Below are 26,502 nucleotides of genomic sequence, written 5' to 3' on the forward strand. Positions count from 1 at the left end.
AGACCTAGGGCATTGTCGTTGGACTTTCTCAAGGCCTACCACTTGAGTCACAGGACCACTTCCGGCTTTTTCTGTGTATGTGGTACTGAGGAATCAAACCCAGGGCTTCCATCTGCTAGGCAAGCACTCTACCACTCGGCCATGTTCCTGGCCCAAGAAGTTTTGACATATGCTCTATACTGTTTCCTGATGTTCTCCAGAGTTACTGAGTCTGAACTGTCTTCCCCACAATGTACCCAGCCCAGTCAAGCATTTGTTTAGCTTCCTTCACTTCCTTGTGTTATTTCCTAGTTTTCCTTACCATTGCTTTCTGGAACCACTTCTTAAATAAACTTGCAGTCAAATCCTTTTTCTGTCTCTATCATGGCGCAGGATCAAGATGAAAAGGAGAACCCCATGCAGGAGCTTCGAATCCGCAAGCTCTGCCTCAACATCTGTGTCAGGGAGAGTGGAGACAGGCTGACACGGCAAGCCACGGGGTTGGAGCAGCTCACAGGGCAGACCCAGGTGTTTTCTAAAGCTAACTACACTGTCAGATCCTTTGGCATCAGAAGAAATGAAAAGATTGCTGTCCACTGCACCGTCCGTGGGGGTAAGTCAGAAGAAATCCTGGAGAAGGTAATGAAGGTGTGGGAATATGAATTAAGAAAAAAATAACTTCTCAGATACTGAAAACTATGGTTTTGGTATCCAGGAACACATCAATCTGGGCATCAAGTAGGAACCAAGCATTGATATTTATGGCCTGGACTTCTATGTGGTGCTGAGTAGGCCAGGTTTCAGCATTGCAGACAAGAAGCACAGGCCAGGCTGTATCGGGGCCAAACGCAGAATAAGCAAAGAGGAGGCCATGCACTGGTTCCAGCGGAAGTATGATGGGATCATCATGCCTGGCAAAATAAATCCCCGTTTCTATCCAAAGGCCAATGAAATGTTCTCAGTGGGAAAATAAATCCTTGGCTCAAGATCGTTTTGAGGGGAAGGGGTAAAATCCTAAGTGAAATTGCTAGAATCATTAAGACTGAGGGAATAGTTGAATCTAAGAAATGAAAAATGAATAATTAAAGACCCATTGAATGTTATTCTTTTCTTGTTCAAGAATAGAATAGATAGTCATGACATTAAATGAAATAAGGAAAAGAGAGAACAGATTTGGGATGTGACACAATGAGTTGTTTGAAGGTATTGTATCTGCTGAATTGCCCAATATTAAGCTTCCACAGGAATGTGAAGATCATTTATATATTATGATTGGCAGAGAATTATACAGACTTAAGTCTATTGGAAAATGATGGAGACACTATCCACTCAAACAGCATTAAAACACCTTGCATTTTAATTTCTTAAAGTACATAGCATTCTGCACATTTTATCCTTACTAAGCCATGAGATCCTAGAACCATTTCACTTAGATAGTTAGCTACAGGCAGAGCTTCTGTGGATCTAGTAAAGAGTATTGAGAATGTAGAAAATCACAAGCATGCAAAAGTCTAAGTTGCTTTGAAGCCTGTAATACAATTTTGGTATTGCATTCTATCAATGTATATGTATTCTTGATCTAGACAACTTAAAACTCTTAGGAAAATCTTTAGGAAGCTTTAGGAAAATCTAGTATCTGTTCTTTGACAATGGTTTGTTATACAGCATTTCTAAGATCTTCATTATTTTCTGACACAGAGATCCTAAATCCCTTAGAATTTCTTGGGTGATAGGAGCATCTTTTACTCTAATGAAATGACTCTTGCTGGGCTGTTGGACTGGCTCAGGATGGGAGATGATAGTTGCTAAGGGAACCAATTATTAGAAAATTGGAATTTTTTTTTCAGAGTTGGTCTTTTAGCTGTATTTCTCCCAATGTCAGGGAGAGGAACAGAGTTAAATATCCAGTTGATCGCTAATGGCTAGTGATGAACTCTATAATAACTTCATAATGGAAGCCTCCATGAAAAAATCAGAACAACAGGTTTTTGGAGAGCTCTGGGTTGCTGAATTTGTAGACATACAAGAGTGTGGCATGCCTAGGCAGGGCATACAGAATATTACCAGAAGACTCATGGCAATCAAAACAATATTCTTTCTACTAGTGATAGAAACAACATTGGTGGGGCCAGGAGTGTGGCCTAGTGGTAGAGTGCACTTGCCTAGCATGCGTGAAATCCTGGATTTGATTCCTCAGTAGCACATATGCAGAAAAAGCCAGAAGTGGTGCTGTGTCTCGAGTAGTAGAGTGCCAGCCTTGAGCAAAAGAAGCTCAGGGACAGTGGCCAGACCCTGAGTTCAAGCCCCAGGACTGGCAGAAAAAAGAACCAATATTGGTAAAATAATAATAGTAGTAGTAGTGATAAAAATTTAACACAGCTAGGTGCTGGTGGCTCACGCCTGTAATCCTAGCTACTTAGGAGACTGAGATCTAAGAATCAAGGTCCAAAGGCAGCTCTGGCACAAAAGTCCATGAGACTTATATCTCTGATTAACCACCAGAAAACTGGAAATGATGCTGTGGCTCAAAATGGTAGAGCACTAGCCTTGAGCTGAAGAGCTGAGGGACAGAACCCAGGCCCAAAGTTCAAGTTCCATGATCAACTGGAAAAAAAATATGTATATCACAGATTCAAGTGGGTTGCAGAATTATAATTCGGGCTGAACCAACAGAAATTAACTCATGAAAAGAGAGGCAATGACTGAATGTGGAAGACATGCAGCTGAATAGAACACTGGGAATCTCCAAGTCCTGAATCACCCTGAGCTTCTTTGTTTCTTTCTTTCTCTGTGTCTCTTTAGTTTTTCCTCTCTTTCTCTCTCTCTTTTTTCAGCCAATGATTACTGTGTGCTCTGTTTTTGAGGAAACTAGGCATCTTATAATTAAAAACATTTTAATAATCTCATCTGAAAAAGGTGTCTTACAAGGAGAAACCTATTTTTCTCAAGCATTTCCTACTGCTAGATCTATAGACTTATGCTGCTTCAGCAGACAAATGTAAAGTGTAACCAGGAAGAAAACACCTTTATAGCTAAAGAATTTCACTATTTGCATGTGTTGGCAGAAACCCAGGAAATATGTGTGGAAATATAAAGAAGTTAAAGCAAAGACAGAGAATAGTATTGGATTGAACAGAATTCATTGACATGGGTACATTTATCAACTATAATAGATAATAGATTTAATGTGTTAGTATATATAGCTGGAGGTGATACAAACTATTTATTTGGTAAGTTCACTGAAATTTGGACTCCACAGTGGCCATTGCTTAATTAAGCTGAGATAACAGAACTTCCCCAGAATAAAAGTTGAGAAAGTCCAAAGGCTTAAGGAGATAGACATGTTGAAATAAATTTATCACATATGACCAGCCCATCTATTTCCCCCCATCTTGTACGTCTTCTAAAAGGACTCATGTGACACCCCTTCACTGAGGCCTTGACAAAAAATACATTAATGAGTGGGAACACTTGTACAAGGTGGGTGTCTGTGTATGTCTGGGTACACATACAAATATATGCCAAAAGACAAGTTACTACATTATTTCAACTTCTTACCTTATCAACTGCAGAGAAGGATGGATCCCTTCAAGGAACTCACTCACTGATACTATATCACTACTTATGCCAGTAAAAACTAGCTCTAAATTGGTGCCAATACCATCAAGTCTGCTAGGTTCTTTCCTTCTTCTTTCTCAATGTCTCTATCTATCACTTGTTGCTGCCAGGTAAGAGATGGAACCTTAACTCCAGTTTGAATCACAGTGAAATATGAAGAGCCACAGACCCACCATGTAGTTATTTAATCATTTTTATTATAAAATTAAATACAAAATTACTTATTGGCAGAAATTCATACTTTCTTTCTGATTCAGGAGATACATCTGATTCAGAGATATTGTAATTGGATAGAGGTAACACACCACTTGACTGTACTCCAGTATTTTTCAGTTCTTATATAATCCATCTGTGCAATATTCACTTATTCTTGTAACTATATTTGTTATTTTTAATTTTTTTTGCCAGTCATGGGCCTTGAACTTAGGGCCTGAGCACTGTTCTTGGGCTTTCTCAAGGCTAGAGCTCTACCACTTGAGTCACTGTACCACTTCCAGCTTTTTTCTATGTGTATGATATGGAGGAATCAAACCTGGGTCTTTGTGCATGCTAGGCAAGCACTCTACCGCTAGGCCAAACTCCCAGCCCCTATATTTGTTATTTTAAATGTAAGATATTTGATTCTCAAAGATAGAACCATGATTTCTTCTTTAAAATGTCACCTCCCCATCCCATGTCTTTCTCTCTTTGAACAAGCTTAGCTATGTAAACTAGTTACACTTTATTTGGTGTGTGAGGAATGAGTTATAAACTACAAGCTATTTATCTATGCAACCCCGGGAGTAGCTTTGAGAAAACTGGAGTGGTTATAAGGTACTCCAGACCAGAAGTGGTTTAATTTAGTGATTTAGAAAGCAGTTTACAGGTTGAGATGACACATCCTAATATGGCTCTGTGGTTCCACTGAGTAGCAAGCACAATAAAGGGCTTGTTAAGCAAAACCAAGGAGTCTTCTACTACCAAGGCATCACTTTCAGAAGCCAAATATGGTGCATATATGTGTCCACTCACTATGAACAATGAGTTTTAGAGGTTTCCTAAATACTTTAGCAACAGAACTTGTACCCAAGCTCCATGTGTGGCCAGGAAAAGTGGGGAAGCCTGACATAATCTCCAAAATGGAATCTCTCTTTATGCACGTTAAAATTTCCTCTTGTCTGTCTGATACACACATCTAGTTATAACTAAGTTACATGCATAATTACTGCTCTAATAATTATTAAATTCTGCAAGTTAGAGATTTGTCTTTATTCTGGAATATGTACTTGATATAAAGGGTTTGAGTGAATTGAGATAAAATTATATCACAAGAGATTTCACACTGAATTTGCTGATTTTAAAAAAGTAAGAGGTGTGATACAAATAAAATGAATATAAATTTAGAAGTGTAGCATTGTTTTACATTGTTTCATTAAATATTTGTATGATCTAAATTTTTAGTAATAGTGAATACAAGATTTGAAGACCTCACCATTAAATTGTCCTCTTGCTCCTCACTATATGCAGTGAATTTTGTTAGTTATATGCACCCACATGGGGTCCTCAGCTATTCCCATTGTATTTCCCGATGGGATACTTATAACTCTGCCTTGCTCATCTGCTCCCTCCAACAACCTTTGGGCCTCTTTTCCCCCCTCCTGTTCAGCTAGTATAGTGAAAAGATCCTCGATTTTTTTTCTCAGATCACCAAAAGACCAAAGCAGGAATTAGGGTTGAGCCCAGAGAAGAGTAGTTATGAATGGAGCAGAGAGATTAGATTTCATATTTCAAGCATGATCTAACCTAGTTCAAAAGGTAGCTATAAATAGCTGAAATAATTTTTTTCTATATATTTTTAATTGTAATTAATAGAAGGGTTGTATTATAGTCACCAGATAGAAGGTGCATTACTTCACAAACATTGATACCTTTTCTCTCATCTTGGTCCCCATTTCCTACCCCCAATCCCGGCCCCCTCATCTTGTTTTCCCTCCTTCCCTATCTGATTTCAAATAACCAAATAAGCATATATACAATAAATCAGATAACAAGGTGAAATACTGTAACAATATGAGATAACCAAGGGACAGCAAAAGAGATGAGAGGTAACATAGTATATTAAGGACAACAATCACCCAACATATGGCTTCTGTTTCAATATCCTGGAGGTCCTTTTGTTTAGTGTCACACTATACGGCCTTATGTATCTAGGTTTTGTTCTATTGTAAATCTCTGCTAGGAGAGCCCAAGGTTTCTACTGATTATGACAAATGAGGAAAACCATTGAGTTGATGTTCCTTTGAGTCTAGCTTACTTCACTTAAGATGATTTTTTCTAAGTCTTTCCATTTCCTTACAAATGGGGAGAAGTTGTTTTTTTCTGACAGCTAGCTGAAGTAATTTTTAAGTACATTTTCTTAGCTTGCTTGTCTGTTCGATAAAATTTCGTACAAATCTAAATTTCTGATATCAATATATTTCCTTTGGGCCCTAGAAGAGGTGACCTTAAGCCAATAAACTAGACTGTAATCATATGCTAATGTATTTTTCCCTGCCTCTGTCCTTCAGAAACTGAAAAACATTTGTGTTTCTTAAAACACTATGTATAGGGCTGGGAGTTTGGCCTGGTGATATAGTGTTTGCCTGGCATGCATGAAAACCCAGGTTTGATTTCTTGATATCACATATATAGAAAAGCCAGAAGTGGTGCTGTGGTTTAAGTGGTAGAGCCCAGCCTTGAGGAAAGCCCAAGGACAGTGCTCATGCCCTGAGTTCAGTCCCCAGGACTGGCAAAAAAAACAAAAACAAAAACAAAAAAACACTATTTGGTAGGTAACGCATACTTAAGTATTTTCCCAATTGGTAATTAATACCAACAATTTCCAAATATTAGTTTCCTTAAACAGCAGGAAAAGTTATTTCCCTTAGTTAACTTCCTGATGCAAACAAAATTGTAAACTGTGTACCTTTATAATCTTTTTTTTTTTTTCCAGTCCTGGGCCTTGAACTCAGGGCCTGGGTGCTATTTCTTCTTCTTTTTTTTTTGCCAATCCTGGGCTTGAGCTCAGGGCCTGAGCACTGTCCTTGGACTTTCTCAAGGCTAGAGAGCCTCAGCACCACTTCCGGCTTTTTTCTATGTATGTGGTACTGAGGATTCGAAAGCGGGTCTTCATGCATGCTAGGCAAGCACTTTAACCACTAGGCCAAACTCCTGGCTCCCTTGGGTGCTATTTCTGAACTTCTTTTGCTTAAGGCTAACACTCTACCATTTGAGCCACAGAACCACTTCTAGTTTCTTCTGTTTATATGGTACTGAGGAATGGAACCTAGAGCTTCATGCATGCTAGGCAAACACTACCACCAAGTCACATTTCCAGCTCCTTATAATCTATTTGAACTAAGAATCCATCATCTTAGATATGCTGAATGAAGAGTTCTATTACTTAGATGTGTCTTAATCACTAATCCATGCCTAAAGCTAAGGAAAAGTATGCATTATGGTTAGGTTTTTTTTTTTTTTTGGTCAGTCCAAGGGCTTGAACTCAGGGCCTGAGCACTGAGAAAGCCCACTGTTCTTGGGCTTTCTCAAGGCTAGAGCTCTACCACTTGAGCTATAGCACAATTTCCAGCTTTATCTATGCATGTGGTACTGAGGAATAGAGACCATACTCCGGCCTGAATTATGGTTTTTGTAAAATTATTTTATCCTTCTTTGCTTGAAGCTATTTTCTGCACCTAGGTTATATTAAACAAAAGACATTTGAACTTGGGACAAACTAAACAGAATAGAAAATTACCTTAATTGTATGTGGTGTTTGTTTATTAAAAAAACATACATTATCTCATTTGATCACAAGAATCCTGTGCATTAGAATTCCTTTGTAGAGAAGGAACTAAAGCTCAAAAGTTTAAGCCATTTGCATAAGGTTTTACAGAGCTAGAACTAGAAACCAGGTCTTCTGACTCTTACTGTTTCTTCCTGTAAGGTAGGATGAATTGCTTAAGAGTATGTTACTACATGAAAGTAGAAGTGTTGCCATCTCTACCTAAATCAGCAAGGCAATCAACATCGGATATATATAACTATCAGATTTGAATAATACTTTTTCTTTGCTTTATAGACACATATTTCATATTATATTTCTCAGCTCTGTATCTAGCTTCCTGTTTGGTCTCTTAAGCACTGGTTCAAAGTTCTTACTTCTGAACCTTGCCTTCTCTTTTCCTGTTTACTGGGCAGCTCTAGGAAAAACACAGTCACACGGTTTAATCTGTGAACCATACATCTTTGTTTAATTTTGTCTCACAGGCACTCCTGATCACCACCAGGGGGCAAAAGCCTAACAGCTGGCTCCACTGCAATACATTGCATAGGACTGTACAGTATAGGGACCCTCAGTGTCTGATTCTTCAGGGAACCTCCCTGCTAATTATTTCAACCACAGGGCCCCAGGGAGAGAACAAAGGCTCAGTACAGAGGGCTCTTGTGACGCTTAACCATACAACAACCAGAAAGATCTCATGACACCCCTGTCAGTTTAAAAGGAGCGATGAGATCCAAGCGTGTTTGATAAGCAGGAGATGGACTTTAATAACTGCAAACTCCTGAGTGTGTTTCATAAGCTTTGATATGCAGGGTGGTATTTACCAGCTCCTCCACTCATATGCAGAGATACATTTGCCAACCCTCTTTTCCTGTGTAAATAATCTCATTCGGTGTTTGCCTTGCGTGATCCCCCCTTCCTCTTTTAATCTTGATTTTCCATTACATTCGTGGTCCATGTTCTGTTGACAGTTTACCTTTTTTTTTCTTTTTTAAGAAAAACGTTTCCCCTAAAATATTTCATAACCTGCATTTTTCACCGATGTCTATGAGATAATGAAATCTAGCGACGGAGAAAGGCTCAACCAGCCGAAGCTGTTTTAATTGGTAGAATTTCTTTACAGCAGGAAGCAAATGAGAGGTAAATAGCAGGTTGGACCTTTACAACTGCGAAGCCCAGCTCTCTGGGCCTCCAAGGCTCACAGCTTCGACGACTCCACCTCAGAAATAATGACTGACTCCGGTAGGCAGTAAAGGAAGCATTGAAGGTACCATGAAACCCCAGAGTCTACGGGGCGGGGGCGGGGGGGGGACAAGAAGGTGGGAAAGACTCAGAAAATCCACCCCCCCCAGGACTGGGTCAAACGAGATCAAGCTGTTACGTGGTCCTGGGGACCTAGCACCCCGCCCCAGCCCCCACCCCGCGCGTGCCCTCCGCGCCCAGTAGAGGCGTCTGCAACCCGACGGAACCCTTTCCCACCCGAAGACGTGTTTGCCTCCGGATTTGCACCTCCCTTTGCTTTGGTTTCGCGGGGCGCCCCACCTCATAAAATGGTTGTCTCTCAGGAACCAGAGTTCCGGCGGACCCCCCGCCCCGAGAACTCAACATTCCCCCAACGCCCCTTACTTCTCCTCCCTCCTCAACCCACCAATTCAGTCCCTTCTCTCCCCGAAGGGACCTCACTCGACATCACAACACCCGCCCTCACGGCTCAAGAGGAAAACCCGGAGGGGGCGGCGGCCCGGGCGCACACGCGCGCGGCTGACTTCCGGCAACTGAAGGGTTACGCCGCGGCGGCGGCGCGCGCCGAGGGGAGAGGCGGTTGCTGACAGGTGGCGCCTGCGCACTGGGAGCGCTCATTGTGCCCCGCAGCTGCCGAACCGCCCGCCCGCCCGCCCGCCCGTCGCCCGGTTCGCCGCTCCTCAGTCGGCGAGAGTCCGGGGTTGGGTGCGGAGCCTGTGGCCATTTCCGCGGCCTCCTTTCCCTCCCGGTTCCCTTCACCCCTTCCACCCCCACATCCTTTTTCCTCTCATTCCTGCTCCGTCAATCCTTCTGCCCCCCACACTCAGGACAAGAATGCCCTGCCCGGAACAACCCAGCAGCACCTAGATGGCTTTGGTCACGGTCCAGCGGTCGCCGACCCCCAGCACCACCTCCAGTCCCTGTGCCTCGGTGAGTCCCCCTCCCCGGCCGTCGCTCCCGCTCGGGCTTCTGTCACTGCGGCTCCGCTTTGCCTCAGCGGGTCCCGCCGAACGCCACTGCGCACGCGCCGCGCCGTTCCCAGGCCTTGGCGCTTGGCTGCCGCCAACCGCCCCCCCATACACACACATACATACACACACGCACACACACACACACACGTATACACGCACACACGCACACGCGCACACGCGCACAGGTCTGGAGGGCGAGCAGCAGGAACTACGGGACATAGGTTTCTGTACCCATCGTCCTGAGCACTCGGCGCTCGCCCTGTAATCTCCCTGGCATGCCTTCCTATGGCTTGAGCACTTCCTTTCGGCAATGAGTCATTCTTGCTTTTCACCCTCCCCTCAACCATACCCCCCCCCCCTTCTTTTACCCTCTGTGGGCAGGGGACTCGGGGACTCCGGCGTGGCTCCCTTTACCTCCACCCTTTCAGGGAGCCGTTTCAGCATCTGCACACTGCACACCCTTCTGCAGACTCGCCAGGGTGTGTGCCGTCCTCCTCCCCTCCTCCTCCCCTCCAGTCACTTGCCATCTCTCTTAGGTTCTGGACTGTTCAGGCTTCATTGGGCTGCTGAACGGTTGTTACGCCCCTTGGTTTTTTTGTTTGTTTGTTTTTAACTCCTCCTCTCCCGCTCTCCCCAGGATGGCAGTGGTGCTCCCTGCTTCTGAGGCACTTTACCGTCCCTCAAAAAAAAAAAAAAAGTCTCAGCATCATCCCGTGCTCTCGATGACCAGTGCCAATTTGCGTTTCATCTTACAGACCTTATTGCATATGATGGTTCTTTTCCTGGGGTTTTGTCTGAATGGCGCGTTATTACTTCACATGTCTATGCCAATAAAAAAAAAAAAAAAAAAAAGCATGCTTCCAGAAGGAAAATACCCTGGAACCAGCCTTTTCCTGCTGGGCCTGCCTTTGCCCACCCCCAGTTCCTTTACAACAACTCTATCCTCTGGCTTCATTTTTGAAAATAGCTATTTAAAATATTGCCTCCGGGGATTGGGGTGGGGGTGTGTGTGGGCAAAGTGGGCTTTAAAAACAAACAACATCCAGATATTTTAGGAAGAAACGGAACGGAAATGTGAGCAGTTGGAAAAACTACCTTGAACTTCCCACAGAATTGTAATTGCAACTATCCTGTTGTTGGATTTAGTACTGTCAAGTTGCAAAGAAGTATGCGATAAGCAATGAACCATCTTCCACAATATAAATTGGGTTACTCATTTATTTGCTAACCTAGGTGAGAGATTTGATAACTTGAAAGTGTGCTAGTTTGGGATTCCTCCACTAGCTTCCTGAATTTCAAACTTCATTGTGAATAGTGGTAGATTTTTTTTCCCTGAATTTTCTTTTTTCCCCGCATTTTATATGACCAAATTGAAAATTGTGTCTTAATTCAGAAAGTGATTGTATTTCAGAGTTTCACTTATCTTGTGTTGTTCTAGAGTGTAGCACTAGAATCCTTGGGTAGAAGTTCAGTGAGGTAGATTTTCAGTGGCTATAAGGAAGAATTTTTTTTTTTAGTCAATGAAGTGTACAGTGCTTTGCAAACAGTGAATGTCCATTGCCGGAAGTATTTAAGCAGATTGGAGGATCTTTTGCCTAGGAGGTTGCTTGAAAAAGCCCCGTACAAAAAAAAAAAAGCCTGTAGTAGTAGATTTCTAATTCTCTTGTAAGTCTTTAAAAGAGACTATAGTTTAAGAATAATTGTACTTCAAAACATTTTAGGATACTCAAGACAAATATCATAGGGAAAGGAATTTAATATAATTTATTTTATGCATGGTATTTTATAGTAGATTTTTTAGAAAGTCATTAGCATACCATGTTAGTTCACTTTACTAATAAACTCTGGTTTTTGATTACCAGGGTTGATTTTGGCTGAGAAAGCAATCGACATTAGTAGATATATTGATATAAACTAGAAACCAGTAATATAATTTTCCCTCAGCATTGTAAAATGCTATAACAGTATGCTTTTTGCTACTTGATGTGCCTTCATTAGCCAAAATTTGGGTTATTTTAGAAACTTGCAGTAGGTTAATAATCACTTTTAACGTGGACAATTAAATAGATTATGTGGTAAACTCAGTTGTTAAGCTTAAATGATTGTAATTCCTGTGTCTGCTAGTTTAATTTTTTGAGTTGTTTTTACTTGGCAAAGGAATATTGGCACTGATATGTGTGTGTGTGTGTGTGTGTGTGTGTGTGTGTGTGTGTAAAACAGCATTGTTAGTAGGACTGATAAAGCGATCATCTTTCCCTTTAAATTGTCTTCCTATTTGACTTCAGCGCTCACCTGAATTGTCTTGTAGTCCTTATGCTCTAGTATATGGCTGCTCTCTGTTCTGCATATATTCTGCTGTTGTGTCTCTTGCTGCATGAATAGGTTGGGCTGTTTTAAGAGGAAAGTGCAAAATGAATCTAGACAATCATATGAGAGGTTTGATTTTTGTGAGGCTGGAGTTGTTTTTTTTTAATTTTTATTGTAAATGTACAGAGGGGTTACAGTTACATAAGTCAGGGAGGGTAGAAATTTATCTTTTAAATTAACCACTCTAAGCATTGGGACAATTTAATACAGTTAGCTCTTCAGTATTGTTTAAACTTACTAATCACTTACCAAGTGTGAATGACTGTTGTATATACTGAGATCTATATGACATTTGCCTCTCAGGATGGAGTTATCTGGGTGCCAAATATAGCAGATAACAAATATGAGTGGAACATACAAAAAAAGAATGAGGGAAATGACACACCATATACCATGAAAACCAGTATATAATGGTCGTAAGTATTGCCTGAAGTTAGATTAGTATAAAATTTACCAATAGAGGGCCTGGAGTGTGATCTAGCAATAAAGTGATTGCCTAGCATGCACAAAATTCTGGGTTCTAATTCTCAGTACCATATATGCAGAAAAAGCTGGAAGTGGTGCTGTAGCTTAAGTGGTAAGTGCTAGCCTTGAGAAAGCTCAAGGATAGTGTCCAGGCCCTGAGTTCAAGCCCCAGGACTGGGCAAAAGAAAATAATAAGTGAAACGAATGTATTTATCACTAGAAATTTCTATAATTTCCATTAGAAATTAACTGTAATCACTATTCTGTAGAGTAGATCATAATCGAAGCTTTAAGCCATTTGTATGTCTCCCTTTAATCTGGCATGGATTTCCTGAGGTGATACTTATATTAATTCAAGGTTACATGAACACAGTATGATTCCACAATAACCTTTTGCTTTTGATTAGTGTTTTATACATTAAATGTTTCTGTGTTTAGATTATAATTTAATCCCAAATCAGTCCCTTAGTAGATGCATTCCAAGATTAAAATACACCAAAGTTAGCTGTATATCAGTGGCACACTTGTGTAGTCCTAGCTACTCAGGAGGCTGAGATCTGAGGATCAGGGGTTTGAAGCCAGCCTAGGCTAGAAAGTCTGAAACTAATCTCCAATTAATCACCAAAACGTTGGAAATGAAATTGTAACTCAAGTCATAGAGCATTAACCCTGAGCACAAAAACTCAGGGACAGTGCCCAGGCCCTGAATTTAAGACGACTTCTTTCTCTTTCTCCTTCTCCTCCTCCTCCTCCTCCTCCTCCTCCTCCTCCTCCTCCTCCTCCTCCTCCTCCTCCTCCTCCTCCTCCTGCTCCTCCTCCTCCTCCTTCTCCTTCTTCTCCTTCCTGCCAATTGATAAAGGAATAAGATTTAAAAGGTAATCAATCAAAAGGGTATATTGTAGCCAAGCTCAGTGGCTCATGCCTGTAATCCTAACTACTCAGGGGGCTGAGATCTGAGGATCAAGGTTCAAAGCCAGCCTAGGCACAAAAGGACCTGAGACTTATCTCCAATTAACCTCTAGAAAACAGGAAGTGGGGCTGGCTCAAGATTAGGGCAGTAGCCTTGAGCTGAAGAGCTCAGGGACAGCACCCAAGCTGAGTTCAAGCCCCACAATACACAAACAACAACAACAACAACAATATATATATATATATATATTCTGTTTGGAGTTCACTTATATTGCAACATTGACAACTTAGAAGTGAATCATGTATGTCTATAACAAATCATTTTTAGATGATACCCTTATTGAAACCAACTAACTTAATTTACACAGATTGCTTACATTTTGAGTATTTAATTTCTGTACCCTTAGAAGAGCAATGTAGGAATGAAAGCTTTCAGGTGCTACAAAAGACAGACATCTATAACACTGGAAAATGATAGTTGATGTTTTCACAGCAAAGGAAAGAAGGAAAAGTAGCTGGCAAATGTTAAAAAAATTATCAAGCTAGGTAAGGTAATATATATCTATAATCCCAACACCTGGGAAGCTATGGCAGGAAGATGGGGAGTTGAAAGCCAGTCTGGGTTACATGGTGAGTTCCAGGCCATAGGGAGAGTCTGTCTTCAAAAAAACCACAAACAAAACTAGGTGTTGTGTCTCACACCTGTTATCCTAGATCCCTCAGGAGGTTGAGATCTAAAGATTGAGGTTCAAAACCAGCCCAGACACAAAAGTTTGTGAAGCTTTTATCTCCAATTAACCAGAAAACAGGAAGTGATGCTGTATCCCGAACTGAAGAGCTCAGGGACAGTGCCCAGGCCCAGAGTTCAAGCCCCACAACCAACAAAAAACAAACAAAAAAACAGCAGCAACAACTGCGCGCGCACACACACACACACACACACACACACACACACACGCACAAAAACCTAACCCAAATCACAAACAAGCTGAGTGATGGTAGCTCACACTTGTAATCCTAACTCTTTAGGAGGATGAGCTCTAAAAGGTCACAGATCATAGTTTGAAGCTAGCCCTTGAAGGAAAGTCCTCAAAAAAAAAAAAAGATCCCCCAAAAGTCTAGGATAGAGCCATATTTCAACTGGTGGACTGACAGCTGAGCAAGAATGAGGCCTTGAGTTCAGACCCTGGCACTAGAAAAACAAAAATAATTTAGTAATTTTTTGTTAGTGTGGCTGCAAATACTCCTAGTAGTTCCTGAAGCCACCATTTATATGTTCATAATGATAATTAATATCATTGTAAGAAGGCCTAATCCTGTATTGCCCTGATTTAAGCAATCAGAATTGAATGTGGTGTATTTTAAAATAGATGCTCACCCAAATCTCACTAACATTTTACTATTTAACAGGCATTCTTCAACCTAGTATGGAAGTTCAGACCTGTAATACTAGCTACTCCTAAGGCCAAGGCAGGAGCATCATGAATTCAGGGCCTGCCTGAGCAACACAGAACTCTGTCAACAAAACAAAACAGCTAGCGTCAGTCAGGCTCATTTACATATATATCTTATTAACTGATGATGCTAGATGAAAAACTGTTATTGAGTTAAACCTGTATACTTGAGTATGGCTATAATTTTTCTACTGGCAGAGGAAAAAAAGCCAAGTAAATATGAAATTGATTTCCATGAAGTATAAATACTTAAGGCAGTGCTATTGAAGTTTTTGAAGTAGCTTTAGAAAGTTGCATAAACTAAAGAAATAACATGGGCCCAGAGTTTGGCCTAGTGGTACAGTGCTTGCCTAGCATGCACAAAGACCCAGATTTGATTACTTGATACCACATACATAGAAAAAAGCTGTGGCTGAAGTAGTAGAGCTCTAGCCTTAAGAAAGCCCAAGGACAGTGCCCAGGCCCTGAGTTCAAGGCCTAGGACTGGCAAAAAAAAGAAAAAAAAAAGACAGCAGTGATCCTGTAGCTCAAGTGGTAGAGCTCTAGCCTTAAGAAAGTGCAAGGACAGTGCTCAGACCCTGAGCTCAAGCCCAGGACTGGAAAAAAGAAAAGAAAAGAAAAGAAAGAACATGAGGTGGGAGACTGTCTAGCATGAGCAAGGTCTTAAGCTTAAGCTCCATTTCTGAAAAGAAAAGGAAAAACGAAAAAGAATAACACATGGCCATTGAAGAAATTTTGAAATTCAGAAAAGAAATAAAAGAAGTGTAATTATTGCTTTTGTGGATTTTGTTTGTTCTTGTTTTTTGAGAGCTTTGTGATCCAGCTGGCCTCAAATTTGTGATGTTCCTGCTTCAACCTCAGGAGTGCTGAGATTACCATTATTTGCATTTTTCAAAGCTGAAATGTTGCTATATATAGTTTTGTATTAAAAAAATCTTATGGGAGTGGGGGGAGGAAATGGGGACCAAGACATGAGAAAGGGTATCAATGTATGTGAAGTAATGCACCTTCCATCTGGCGAATGTAATGTAACCCTTCTATTAATTACAATAAAATAAATGAAAAGAAATTTAGTATATATCGTAGATATATTGCCTTATTCAAGATAGCTGCATTGAGCCTGGGGATGTAGAGTTCTTGCCCATCATGCATAAGGCCCCTGGGTTTTATATCTAGCACCACACAAAACAAAACAGAACAGAACAAAACAAAACCCAAATACAATACTAAACCAAAACAACCACAAAAAGATTGAACAGTAACATTATGACTTATTCTAATATTCTGTTTTTGGTGGGCATCTAATTTTTATCTGTCCTTTTGTCTAGTATGAGTTACATTAGAGTGAACATTATTGCATATAAATAGTATGACTGCATTTTGTAACATTAAGATTTTAAGCAATAGCTTGGCATAGTAGCATACTTATGTAATTCTAGCTATGCAGGAGGCATAGGTAGGAAGATTGTATTATAATCCAAAGCCAGCCTGGGCAAAAAGTGTGAGACTCTATCCTAAAAATAACTAAAGCAAAAAAGACTCAGTTGGTGGAGCACTTGCCTAATGAGCGTGAAGCCCTGAGTTCAACCCCAAAACTAGGAAAAAAAAAAAAAGATGGATTTCCCTAAACACTATTCTAAGAAGCCTAATTACTGATCACAGAATATAAATGACTTTTAGACTTCTGTTACATATAACCTTTCAAGAAAGGTTATTCCAGTTAACATTTATCCCAGCTAGAACTGTATAAAAATGCTTATTTCTCCTGACTTTATCAATAATAAACTAGTACCTACTCAGGCAACGGTGAGTCTAAGCTATTTGAGAGGCAGAGATGAGGAGGATTGTGGTTCTAGCCTAGTAAAGGCAAAAAAGTTAACAAGATCCCCTCCTGTATTAAGTATCTTCCATTCATTTTTCATATAATTCCTGTGGGGAATTAATTCCAGAGCCTTGTACGTATTAAGCACTTGCTTACCACTAATCATACCTGCAATCCTGCTCTCTGTATTTTATAGAGTATTGAGGCTCAGATAAACCAAGGTTACAGGTATGGCATCAGACCCCAGAACCCTTTCTCTCAACTACTAGTATTTTATTGTTGTTTGAATTTATATTTTTATCGGAGGTTAAGATGTTTTCAAACACTACCAGCCTTGACAACATGTACCTGAAGTCTCAGAGAGCCAGAACAGGGTAATCACTTGAGCCCATGAGTTCAAGATCAACCCACACAACCGAATGAGATACCAGCTCAAAACAATCCCAAAACAACAATTTTTTTACCATTATGTTTTTTGTAATATTTTGTGATACTGCTCATATACTTTTTTTTTTTGCCAGTCCTGGGCTTGAGCTCAGTGCCTGAGCATTATCCTTGAACTTTCTCAAGGTGAGCTCTACCACTTAAGCCTCAGTACCACTTTGAACTTGGGTATGCGTGTATGCTAGGCAAGCACTCTACCACTATGCCAACTCCTGGCCCCCTGCTCACATACTTTGTCCAGGTTTCTTCATAGGTACTTATTTTCTCCATATTGGTTTGTACATACTTTTTGTATTCTAAGACTATTAACCTTTGTCTCTTAGGTTGTAAATTTTGGCTATATTTTTATTTGCCATTTTGTTTTGTTTGATTTTATTCATAATGTAAAGATATTTAGAATTTTTAATGCTAGCATTTCAAATATGAGTGTGTTCTCAATGTTTTTATCCTTAGTTTTCCATTAATAGAGAAGTATTCATTTATGTTTTGTTTAATCATCTGAAATTAATTTTACTACACAATGTGAGATAAGGGTTACATTAATTTTGTTCTAAATAGTTAACAATTTAGGTTGTTTTATGAAATGATCACTTGCTTTTTTTGTCATGGAGCATAACTCCATCTCTGGTAGTGAATTTGGCAATAAGGCACAGTGGTTCCACTGAAGTTCCATTGCTAGTCCTACAGAAGCTTAGTGTGTCATGTATTACTTGTACTCAATAAGTTTCAAGGCTAGAAAGTAAACTAGCTTAAATTTAAGGTTTCAACTCTGGAGGAGGAGCAGGTCTTTGGCACTCAATAGGTATCTTCAGGGCTGGGAGTGTAGCTTAGAGATAGAGTGCTCGCCTAGCTTACATGAAGCTCTAGGTTTGATTCCTCAGTACTACATACTCAGAAAAAGCCGGAAGTGGCATTGTGGCTCAAGTGGCAGAGCACTAGCCTTGAGCAAAAGTATCCAATGACAGTTCCCAGACTCTGAGTTCAAGCCCCAGGGCTGGCCAAAAAAAAGCTATCTTCAGTCTTTCTGTCTGGTTCCTAAGATGGGAAAGATTCTAGATTTTGTGCAGTCTGAAAATTATACTATACAACACTGCTTTCTTTGTATCAATATCATTCCTGGTCTAGAAGCTTAAGACTTGACTTTTTTCATTAATTGCCTGCTATCATGTTGACTACAGTGATATCTGGCCTCTTGTAGATATTCATGTTAGTGTTTTTTTCATTTATTTAATCATTCTAAACCCTAACAATAATAGAGAAACTGTTTTTGGTAGTAAAAAAAAAGATTATTAAGATCCAACCTGAAATATGCCAGAAGCTAGGTATATGTGGGAGAAAACTTAGAATTCTATTAAATACTTGAGTGCTATTTTGTGTGCACAGAATCCTATCCATTATCTTCTTTTGGTTCTCAACGCTGAATCCTTTTCAAACAACTCTGCATTTTCTTGCTTATTTGAGCGGCACAGCTGCTAATGTTAGTGCCCCTCATTTTCTTGTTTGTCAAGGGAATTTCTGGTGAAATGCTCTTGGCTCTAAAATGTTATAAAATGGTCTCTTAGACTTCCTGAAAAATAGAAATATTTCATTTGTGAGTGGGAGAGGATATGCTTAGAAACAAGTAGGGAAGAAGTACTATTACATTTAATGGAGATGTTTGGTTCAATTTTTTTTTTTTTTGGTGCTGAGTTTGAACTAGCATAAGCATTTTACCACTTGAACCATACCTCCATATGGTCTGTATTTAGCATATTTAAATTGTGTACTGGTATTGGGATTTAAACTTACGGTCACACACTCTTAACTTCCTTGATGCTCTATGCCTTGGTTTTTGCTGGTTAGTTGCTGGTGAGGTCTTTTCTGTCTGGACTGGCTTTGAACTGACTCAGTCTCCTGAATAGCTAGAATTACAGGCATCAGCCACTGGATTCTGGTTCATAGTATGTTTTTGTGTTCTTCATTGTACTTGAGTTTGGGGATACCTACTGCTTCAGATAAGTAAGAGAATATCAGAAATTATATTTATTGAAGGCAAATGCAGTAGTTGATTGGAACCATAGTTATATTGTTGCATTAGAGACTTACAGAAACATCAAGAATTTGAAAAAGCCTTTCATAATTGAAATAAATTTAGCATTGCCTCAGACAAGAATAAGGATAAACCTTCTTAAGGAAGTTCATTGATTTGGGGTGGCTTGAGAAGGTGATCCTGAATTCGAATAAAGGCAATAACTTCTAATATAGCCCACATGGGAATGGGTCATAAATATATTTTAGTTTTGTTTGTTCTTGAACCTTTAACAAATACCTATGGTAACATGAAACAGTCTAGCCTAGTAATTAGAAGGATAGAATTTTGGAACTGCCTAAATGTGAATTCTGTCCTAATTTATTAAACTAAGATAATTCACTAAACTGTTCTATGCTTTGTTTGGCTTACTCATAATATAGGGGCAATAATAGTACCTCACTTTAGAAATACCATGAACTTTGGGGCTGGGAGTTTGGCCTAGTGGGTAGAGTGCTTGCCTAGCATGTACAAAGACCTGGGTTCGATTCCTTGTTGCTACATACACAGAAAAAGCCGGAAGTGGTGCTATGGCTCCAGTGGTAGAGCTCTAATCTTGAAAAAGCCCAAAGACTGTGCTCAGTCCTTATGCTTAAGACTGGAACTAGAAAAAAAAAATGAAAGCCAGCAAGCAAGCAATATCATGAACAGTAAATAAGATGTATTAGTACCATGCTTGACACCGAATAAGAATGTACTCATGATATACTCATTATTTTTATGATAATGGTGATTTAAAGTTGGTATTTAGTTATTAAGCAGGTTCTTAAAAAATACATCCCAAATTTGGTGGAGGAGAAATTTGTATCATTTTTGCAGAGCTTAGTATTCTCTTTAACTTTGTCCTTTTTTTTTTAATTGGTCATGGGGTTTGATGAACTCAGCACCTGGCCTCTGTCCATGGGCTCTTTTGCTCAACGCTATTATTCTACCACTTGGAGCCACAGCTCTGATTCAGATTTTCTGGTGGTTAACTGGAAAATAAGAGTCTAATAGACTTTCCTGCCCTAGCTGGCTTTGAACCTTAATCCTCATATCGCATCCTCTTGAGTAGTTAGGCTTACAGGCATGAGCCGCCAGTACCTGGCAAGTTTTCTATATTTAAATGTTTTTGTTTAGTTTCCCTTTGACTTTTTCTTTTCATTTTTACCTGAAAGGAGTCTTATTATAGCACAGTAGATAGTGCATCACTCTCAATTTTTTTAACTTGGTGATGCCTTTGTTAATTTTTTTTATTAATTTTGTGATCTAGTTGCCAATATTCCTGTCAAAATGTGTTCTGTATAATTTGGTAATGACCCTAGAGTACCATATGGAATTATTAATACATTATAACTTCAAAAACCCCTTTACCTTCTGAGTCCATCAATCTAACAGGTCATGCCTAATAGCATTATTAGTTTGAGTGTTTTGAGATAGTGGGATCATTGTAAGTGGTCATCTTTGTTGTGTAAATCACAGACTGAATTGGTTTGTGTTTTTAAATGATCAAGGCCAAAACCATGTGGCTAAATAGAACAGAAATTGCCAGATATTCTTTAAATGTATATAATCCAAAGACACTGAGCAGATTCATAGGTTTAAACATATCTTTGTATCAGGAAGCAACAGGTGAATGGAATCATTTGTCTAATTCACCCATTCCAAGCAGCTGGGAGTTGAAATTGAATATAGTTCTTAGAAAATGCATTTCCAAAGCAACTGAATGAACTTAGATGTAACATAATAAGAGGTCTTTGGTTCAGGATTTGGTTGCATTATAGCTTTTATTGTTGAATCCTGTGAGAAAGCACGACTATTTAGTTCTTAGTCTAAAAAAGTAAAATAAAAATTATGGGGCGGTGAGTTTGGCCTAGTGGTAGAGTGCTTGCCTAGTATGTATGAAGACCCTGTACGTATGGGGCCGGGAGTTTGGCCTAGTGGTTAAAGTGCTTGCCTAGCATGCATCAAGACCTGGGTTCGATTCCTTGGTACCACATACATAGAAAAAAGGCAGAAGAGGTGCTGAGGCTCAAGTGGTAGAGCTCTAGCCTTGAGAAAGTCCAAGGACACTGCTCAGGCCCTGAGCTCAAGCCCAGAACTGGCAAAAAAAAAAAAAAAAAAAAGAAGACCCTGTACGTAGAAAAGCTCGAAGTAGTGCTGTGACTCAAGTGTCAGAGTGCTAGCCTTTAGAAAAAAAGCCCAAGGACAGTGCTCAGGCCCTGAGTTCAAGCCCCAGGACTGAAAAAGTAAAATAAAAATTAAAGATGGGCACTGGTGACTCACACCTGTAATCCTAGCTACTCAGGAAGCTAAGATCTTAGGATCAAGGTTCAAAGACAGCCCAGGCACTAAAGTCTGTGAGACTCTTATCTCCTATCAACCAACAGGGAACTGGAAGTGGTGCTGTGGCTTAACTGGTAGAGCACTAGCTTTGAGAGATAGTGCCCAGGCCCAAAGTTCAAGCCCCACAACGGAAAAAAAATATATACTGTCCCTGAACTCTTCGATTCAAGGCTACTGTCTTACCACTGGGCCTGGTTGCTTTCCCTGAGCCCTTCAGCTCAAAGCTACTACCCTGCCCTTGAGCCACAGCCCCACTTCCCCACTTCTAGAGAGTACTTGCAGATAAGAGTCTCACAGCTTTGTAGGCTATATCAGAAGCCACCACATAAGCCACACATTCATTTCTGGCTTTTTGGTGATTAACTGGAGATAATTCTCAGGGATTTTCCTGCCGGGGATGGCTTTCAACCATGATGCTCAGATCTCAGCATCCTGAGTAGCAAGGATTACAGTTGTGAGCCACCGTGCCCTGGCAATTTGTTTAATTTTTCTAAGTGTGCCATTCCTCATCTGGAAAATGGGTATATTACACTGCAATATAGCATAGCATAGCATAGCATAGCATAGCATAGCATAGCATAATGGTTAAGTGCAGAGGCACCAGAATCAGAAAGACCTGAGCTGGAATATTGTTTGCCAAGCAAGTTACATAAACTACGTATTTCTTACTCTGTAAAATGTGGCTGATGGCTGGGCATTTGGCCTAGTGGTAGAGTGCTTGCCTAGCATGCACGAAGACCCGAGGTGGATTCCTCAGTACCACATACATAGAAAAAGCTGGAAGTGGTGTGTTGGCTCAAGTGGTAGAGCTCTAGCCTTGAGAAAGTCCAGGGACAGTGCTCAGGCCCTGAGCTCAAACCCAGGACTGGAAAAATAAATAAATAAAAATGTGGCTGAATAATAGTTACTTTCAGGCTGGGAGTTTTGCCTAGTGGTTAAAGTGCTTACCTAGCATGCATGAAGACCCGGGTTTGATTCCTTGGTACCACATACATAAAAAAAGCCGGAGGTGGTGCTGTGGCTCAAGTGGTAGAGCTCTAGCCTTGAGAAAGTCCAAGGACAAGTTCAGGCCCAGAGCTCAAGCCCATGGCAAAAAAAAAAAAAAAAGTTACTTTCACACACAGCTTTTATGATACAACTGCAGTGAAAGCCCAACTATGCAGAGCTTTAAGTTAAGCATTGAAGGTAAAAATCAAATTTAGTAAAAATTGCCTATAAAATAACCCCATAGATCATCCATAAAGACCAATATACAAAGATGAGTGCTAGACTGGTGGCTCACACTTGTAATCCTTGCTACTCAGGATGCTGAGATCTGAGCATCATGGTTCAAAGCCAGCCTGGGCAGGAAAGTCCCTGAGACTTATCTCCAGTTAATCACCAAAAAGCCAGAAATGAAACTATGGCTTACATGATGGCTTCTGTTCTAGCCTTGAGCAGAAAAGCTCAGTGACAGATCCAGGCCCAGAGTTCAAGCCTCAATCATGGCATACAACAAATGTGCATGGTTTTGAGCATTTTAACTCTGTAAGTAAGACTCTAGGAGAACTCAGTTTACCTTGCCTCAATTTACCTTTTTTATTTATATGTATTATTTATAAATATAATAAATATGTACTGTAACCTTTTAATTCACATTTATTATCTACACATAAAGTCAAATTTGCATAAATAAAATGCACATTTGCTGTAGCTGCAGAGTTGTTATTTGTGACATGCTTAGTAGACAATATGGATCCTTTAGATCTTTTAAGATGTTATTTTTTTACTACAGATGCAGCATAAAATGTTCAAGGATAAAGAAAATGAAGTTGTCTAGGGTTCAGCTTGGCTCCTGATTGTGCAACATGGACCAATAGTAATTTTTTTTCCTTCCACAGCAACCAGGATTTACCATATGCCTATGGCTAAGGGAACCATGTTACTATTAAAATAATAATCTCTAAAGATATTAGGAATTAAATTATTAACTGTACTCCAAAGGAAAATCCTACCATAACTACCTCCAAATCCATAGAGTAAAATTAACATGATACCAAATAAATAATATACAAATCATATTTTTTTCATTGTTTGAGTTGAAAAGTATTTTGCGAAGATTTTTCTTTTGTCAGTTCTGCAGCTTGAACTCAGGGTCTGAACACTCTCCTTGGGTTTTCTCTACCACTTGAGCCATAGCACAACTTCTGGTTTTTTTCTATGTATGTGGTACCAAGGAATCGAACCCTGGTCTTCATACTAGGCAAGCACTCTTACCACTAGGCCAAACTCCTGGCCCAGATTTTTTTTTTTAATGCCAGTCCTAGGGATTGAACTCAGGGTCTGGGCTCTGTCCCTGAGATTTTTTTGCTGAAGGCTAATGCTCTACTACTTGAGCCACAGCTACACTTCAGATTTTTCCAAGTAGTTTAATGAGATAAGCATCTCACAAACTTTCCTGCCTACAATGGCTTCGAATGGCAGTCCTCAGATCTCATCTTCCTGAGTAGCTAGGGTTACAGGTATGAGTTACCAGCACCCAGTCTAATATGAAAAATTTTAAGGGACAAATGATATTAAGTGGAATATAAGATGTTACAAAGTCCTAAATGATAAAATTCATCTGGAGTTATTTATCAAATATGCTAATCATTTTCAACTAAAGGTACAACTATCCATAGTTGCAGAAGATCTGTTTTACAGTGTTGATACACAATTGTCAGGGTATTATAATACTGGCCAAAAGTTTTTATCATATATATGATTTTAACATTTATTCATATATATATAATGTGTATTAATCCTTGTGTACTTAGTCTGAATAATCCTTGTGCACTTAAAACATGAATATTATGCCTTTTTACTTAAAATACTTTGGGACTTCAGTGCTTGGATCAGGTTGTGGTGCTCAATTATAATGAATCATGTAGGGAAAAGCAGAAATCAAACTTAAGTACCCCCAGCATTGCCCAACAGGAAGACAGCTAGGTCCCTCCTTTTTTTAAAGTATTTATTTTACAGGTTGCAACAGGCTGGTTGCACCCTCTGTAAGTTTTTCTTGCGTATTCAACATTTAAAGATAGGAATAACAGTAATAGAAACATTGTGAGAGCAATAATACACTTTTGTTCAAGTGCTGTCAAGTGTTTTCTACTGAAAGTAAAGTTGTCTAAACTTGTACCTTATCGTTTGTTGTTGGGTATAAGGTGTCTTGTTTTTAAACAAGGGAGGAAAATCTTGTTTTAAGGTGACTCATGTAATGACGTCGTAGTTAATAATGGCGTGGTGTTTCTTTGCTCAGTATGAGCACCTGAAATGATAGATATTGATATTTTCCCATAGAATTTAAATCTTACAGTTGGGATTTTAGACAAGTTTAATCTTAAGAGTTGAACCCTGCATGTGCTAAGTGGGAGTTCTTCAGTATTTGTGAACGTACATACTTGACTGTGTGAGAGCCTTAATAGTAAAAAAGATTAAATATTCAATTCTATGTGACTATGGGCATTTAAGGCATGGTATTTATAATGTATGAGTTATATAATTAGATTATATTTTAATGTCTTTAAATATCTAGTAATTTCTCCTATCTGTGACCATTTTTTCCTACTGTCACTTGAAACCAATTAATCTGTGGTTTGGTATTTACTCATTTACAGTTAATTAAATTGAGCTACTTGAGCTTTGTTTAGGGGTCTTTTAAATATCTTGCTATAGTTATAAAACTAGATTGACTAGAAACTTAATTTTGTTACTTTCTATAGCAGATGATTTCACAATATAGAAGCAATATTTTTAGTGAAAAGGACAAGCCATAGTTGGAAATACAGAAATTTATTTTCCTACTTATAGTTATTTAAGGATTAAAATTTTTTTTTCTAAAGGACAGTTTGTATTCTAAATTAAACTCAACCCATTTTTACAACAGGACAGATTATAACTTGAGATAATAAGTCATCTAAACCTAAAATATAGAGAAACTTTCAATGAAAATGTCAGAAAAGGATTGAAAAGTGATTAAGGTTTTATTAGACTTAATGCATTTTGAAAGTTTGATTGGCAGACTGCTTGACAGTTTTATCAGAAAGGAAAGAATTTAGCAGTTAGTAAAAAAGAAAGTTTCTGGGCCGGGAGTTTGGCTTAGTGGTAGAGTGCCTGCCTAGCATGCATGAAGGCCCAGGTTCAATTCCTCAGTACCACAAACATAGAAAAAACCGGAAGTGGTGCTGTGGCTCCAATGGTAGAGATTTGACCTTGAGAAAGCCCAAGGACAGTGCCTAGGCCCTGAGTCCAAGCCCCAGGACTGGCAAAAAAAAAAGTTTCAGAAGTGGTGATGTGGCTCAAACAGTAAAGTTACAGCATTGGATACAAAAGCTAATCAAGAGTACAAGGCCCTAAGCCTTGAGCAAAAAGTGTCCAAGGACAGTGCCCAGGCCCTGGAGTTCAAGCCATATGACTGGCAAAAAAATTAATACACATATATATATAAATATATATGCTTTTGAAAAGTAAGCATTTTGACATGTTGTTTAAAAGAAACTTTCATTAGCTTGTAATTTTATAGGCCTAGATTCAATATTTTATCTTTAGATATTCTAAAAACATTCACAATGGAAAATAAAGATCTCATCCATTTATTTCTACCTCTCTAAAATGCTTCTTTGGTACATTTTGTTTTGTTAAATTTCTGGGAAAAAAACAATATGTCCCCTTTCAGAGCAAATATAAATTGGAGGGCAGTAGTATGGAGATGTGATTTTTATAATTTTTAGATCCCATGCATCTCAGAATTTTATAATTTTTATTTCCTTTTTTTTTTGGTTGGGACTTGAACTCAGAGCCTGGGCACTGTCCCTGAGCTCTTCAGCTTAAGGCTACTGCTCTGCCCTTTGAGCCACAGCACCACTGAATGTTATAATTTTTAGATACCATGTCTCTCAGAGAGTAGGTGCATTCATTGCTTGTTTTGCCAGGCTAAATGAGGAATATGCCAGGCTTCTATAAAAAAGACTTCAACATACTATGGCATACATTAGTAAGATGAGGTTTATTTCTCT

General features: G+C 39.4%; 1 protein-coding gene across 4 annotated transcripts in view; it reads left to right on the forward strand.

Moving 5' to 3' along the window:
- Positions 1–371: 371 nt before the first annotated feature.
- The window catches only part of Ssh2 (slingshot protein phosphatase 2), a 198,489-nt gene continuing 172,358 nt past the window's right edge, over positions 372–26,502 (forward strand). The window contains exons 1-3 of one of the 4 annotated variants that reach the window (XM_090350519.1): positions 372–592; positions 8,523–8,666; positions 9,074–9,571. In XM_090350519.1, the coding sequence (XP_090206645.1) occupies positions 9,509–9,571 (63 nt within the window). In that variant the 5' untranslated portion in view covers positions 372–592; positions 8,523–8,666; positions 9,074–9,508. Of the gene's footprint in view, positions 593–8,522; positions 8,667–8,710; positions 9,572–12,308; positions 12,396–26,502 lie in introns of those variants that run through there. The other 3 variants (XM_090350522.1, XM_090350523.1, XM_090350524.1) reach the window with 3 other exon arrangements.

Source organism: Megascapheus bottae, chromosome 17, assembly GCF_031878675.1.
Source record: "Megascapheus bottae isolate mThoBot1 chromosome 17, mThoBot2.hap1, whole genome shotgun sequence".
In the NCBI taxonomy this organism is placed as follows: Eukaryota; Metazoa; Chordata; class Mammalia; order Rodentia; family Geomyidae; genus Megascapheus; species Megascapheus bottae.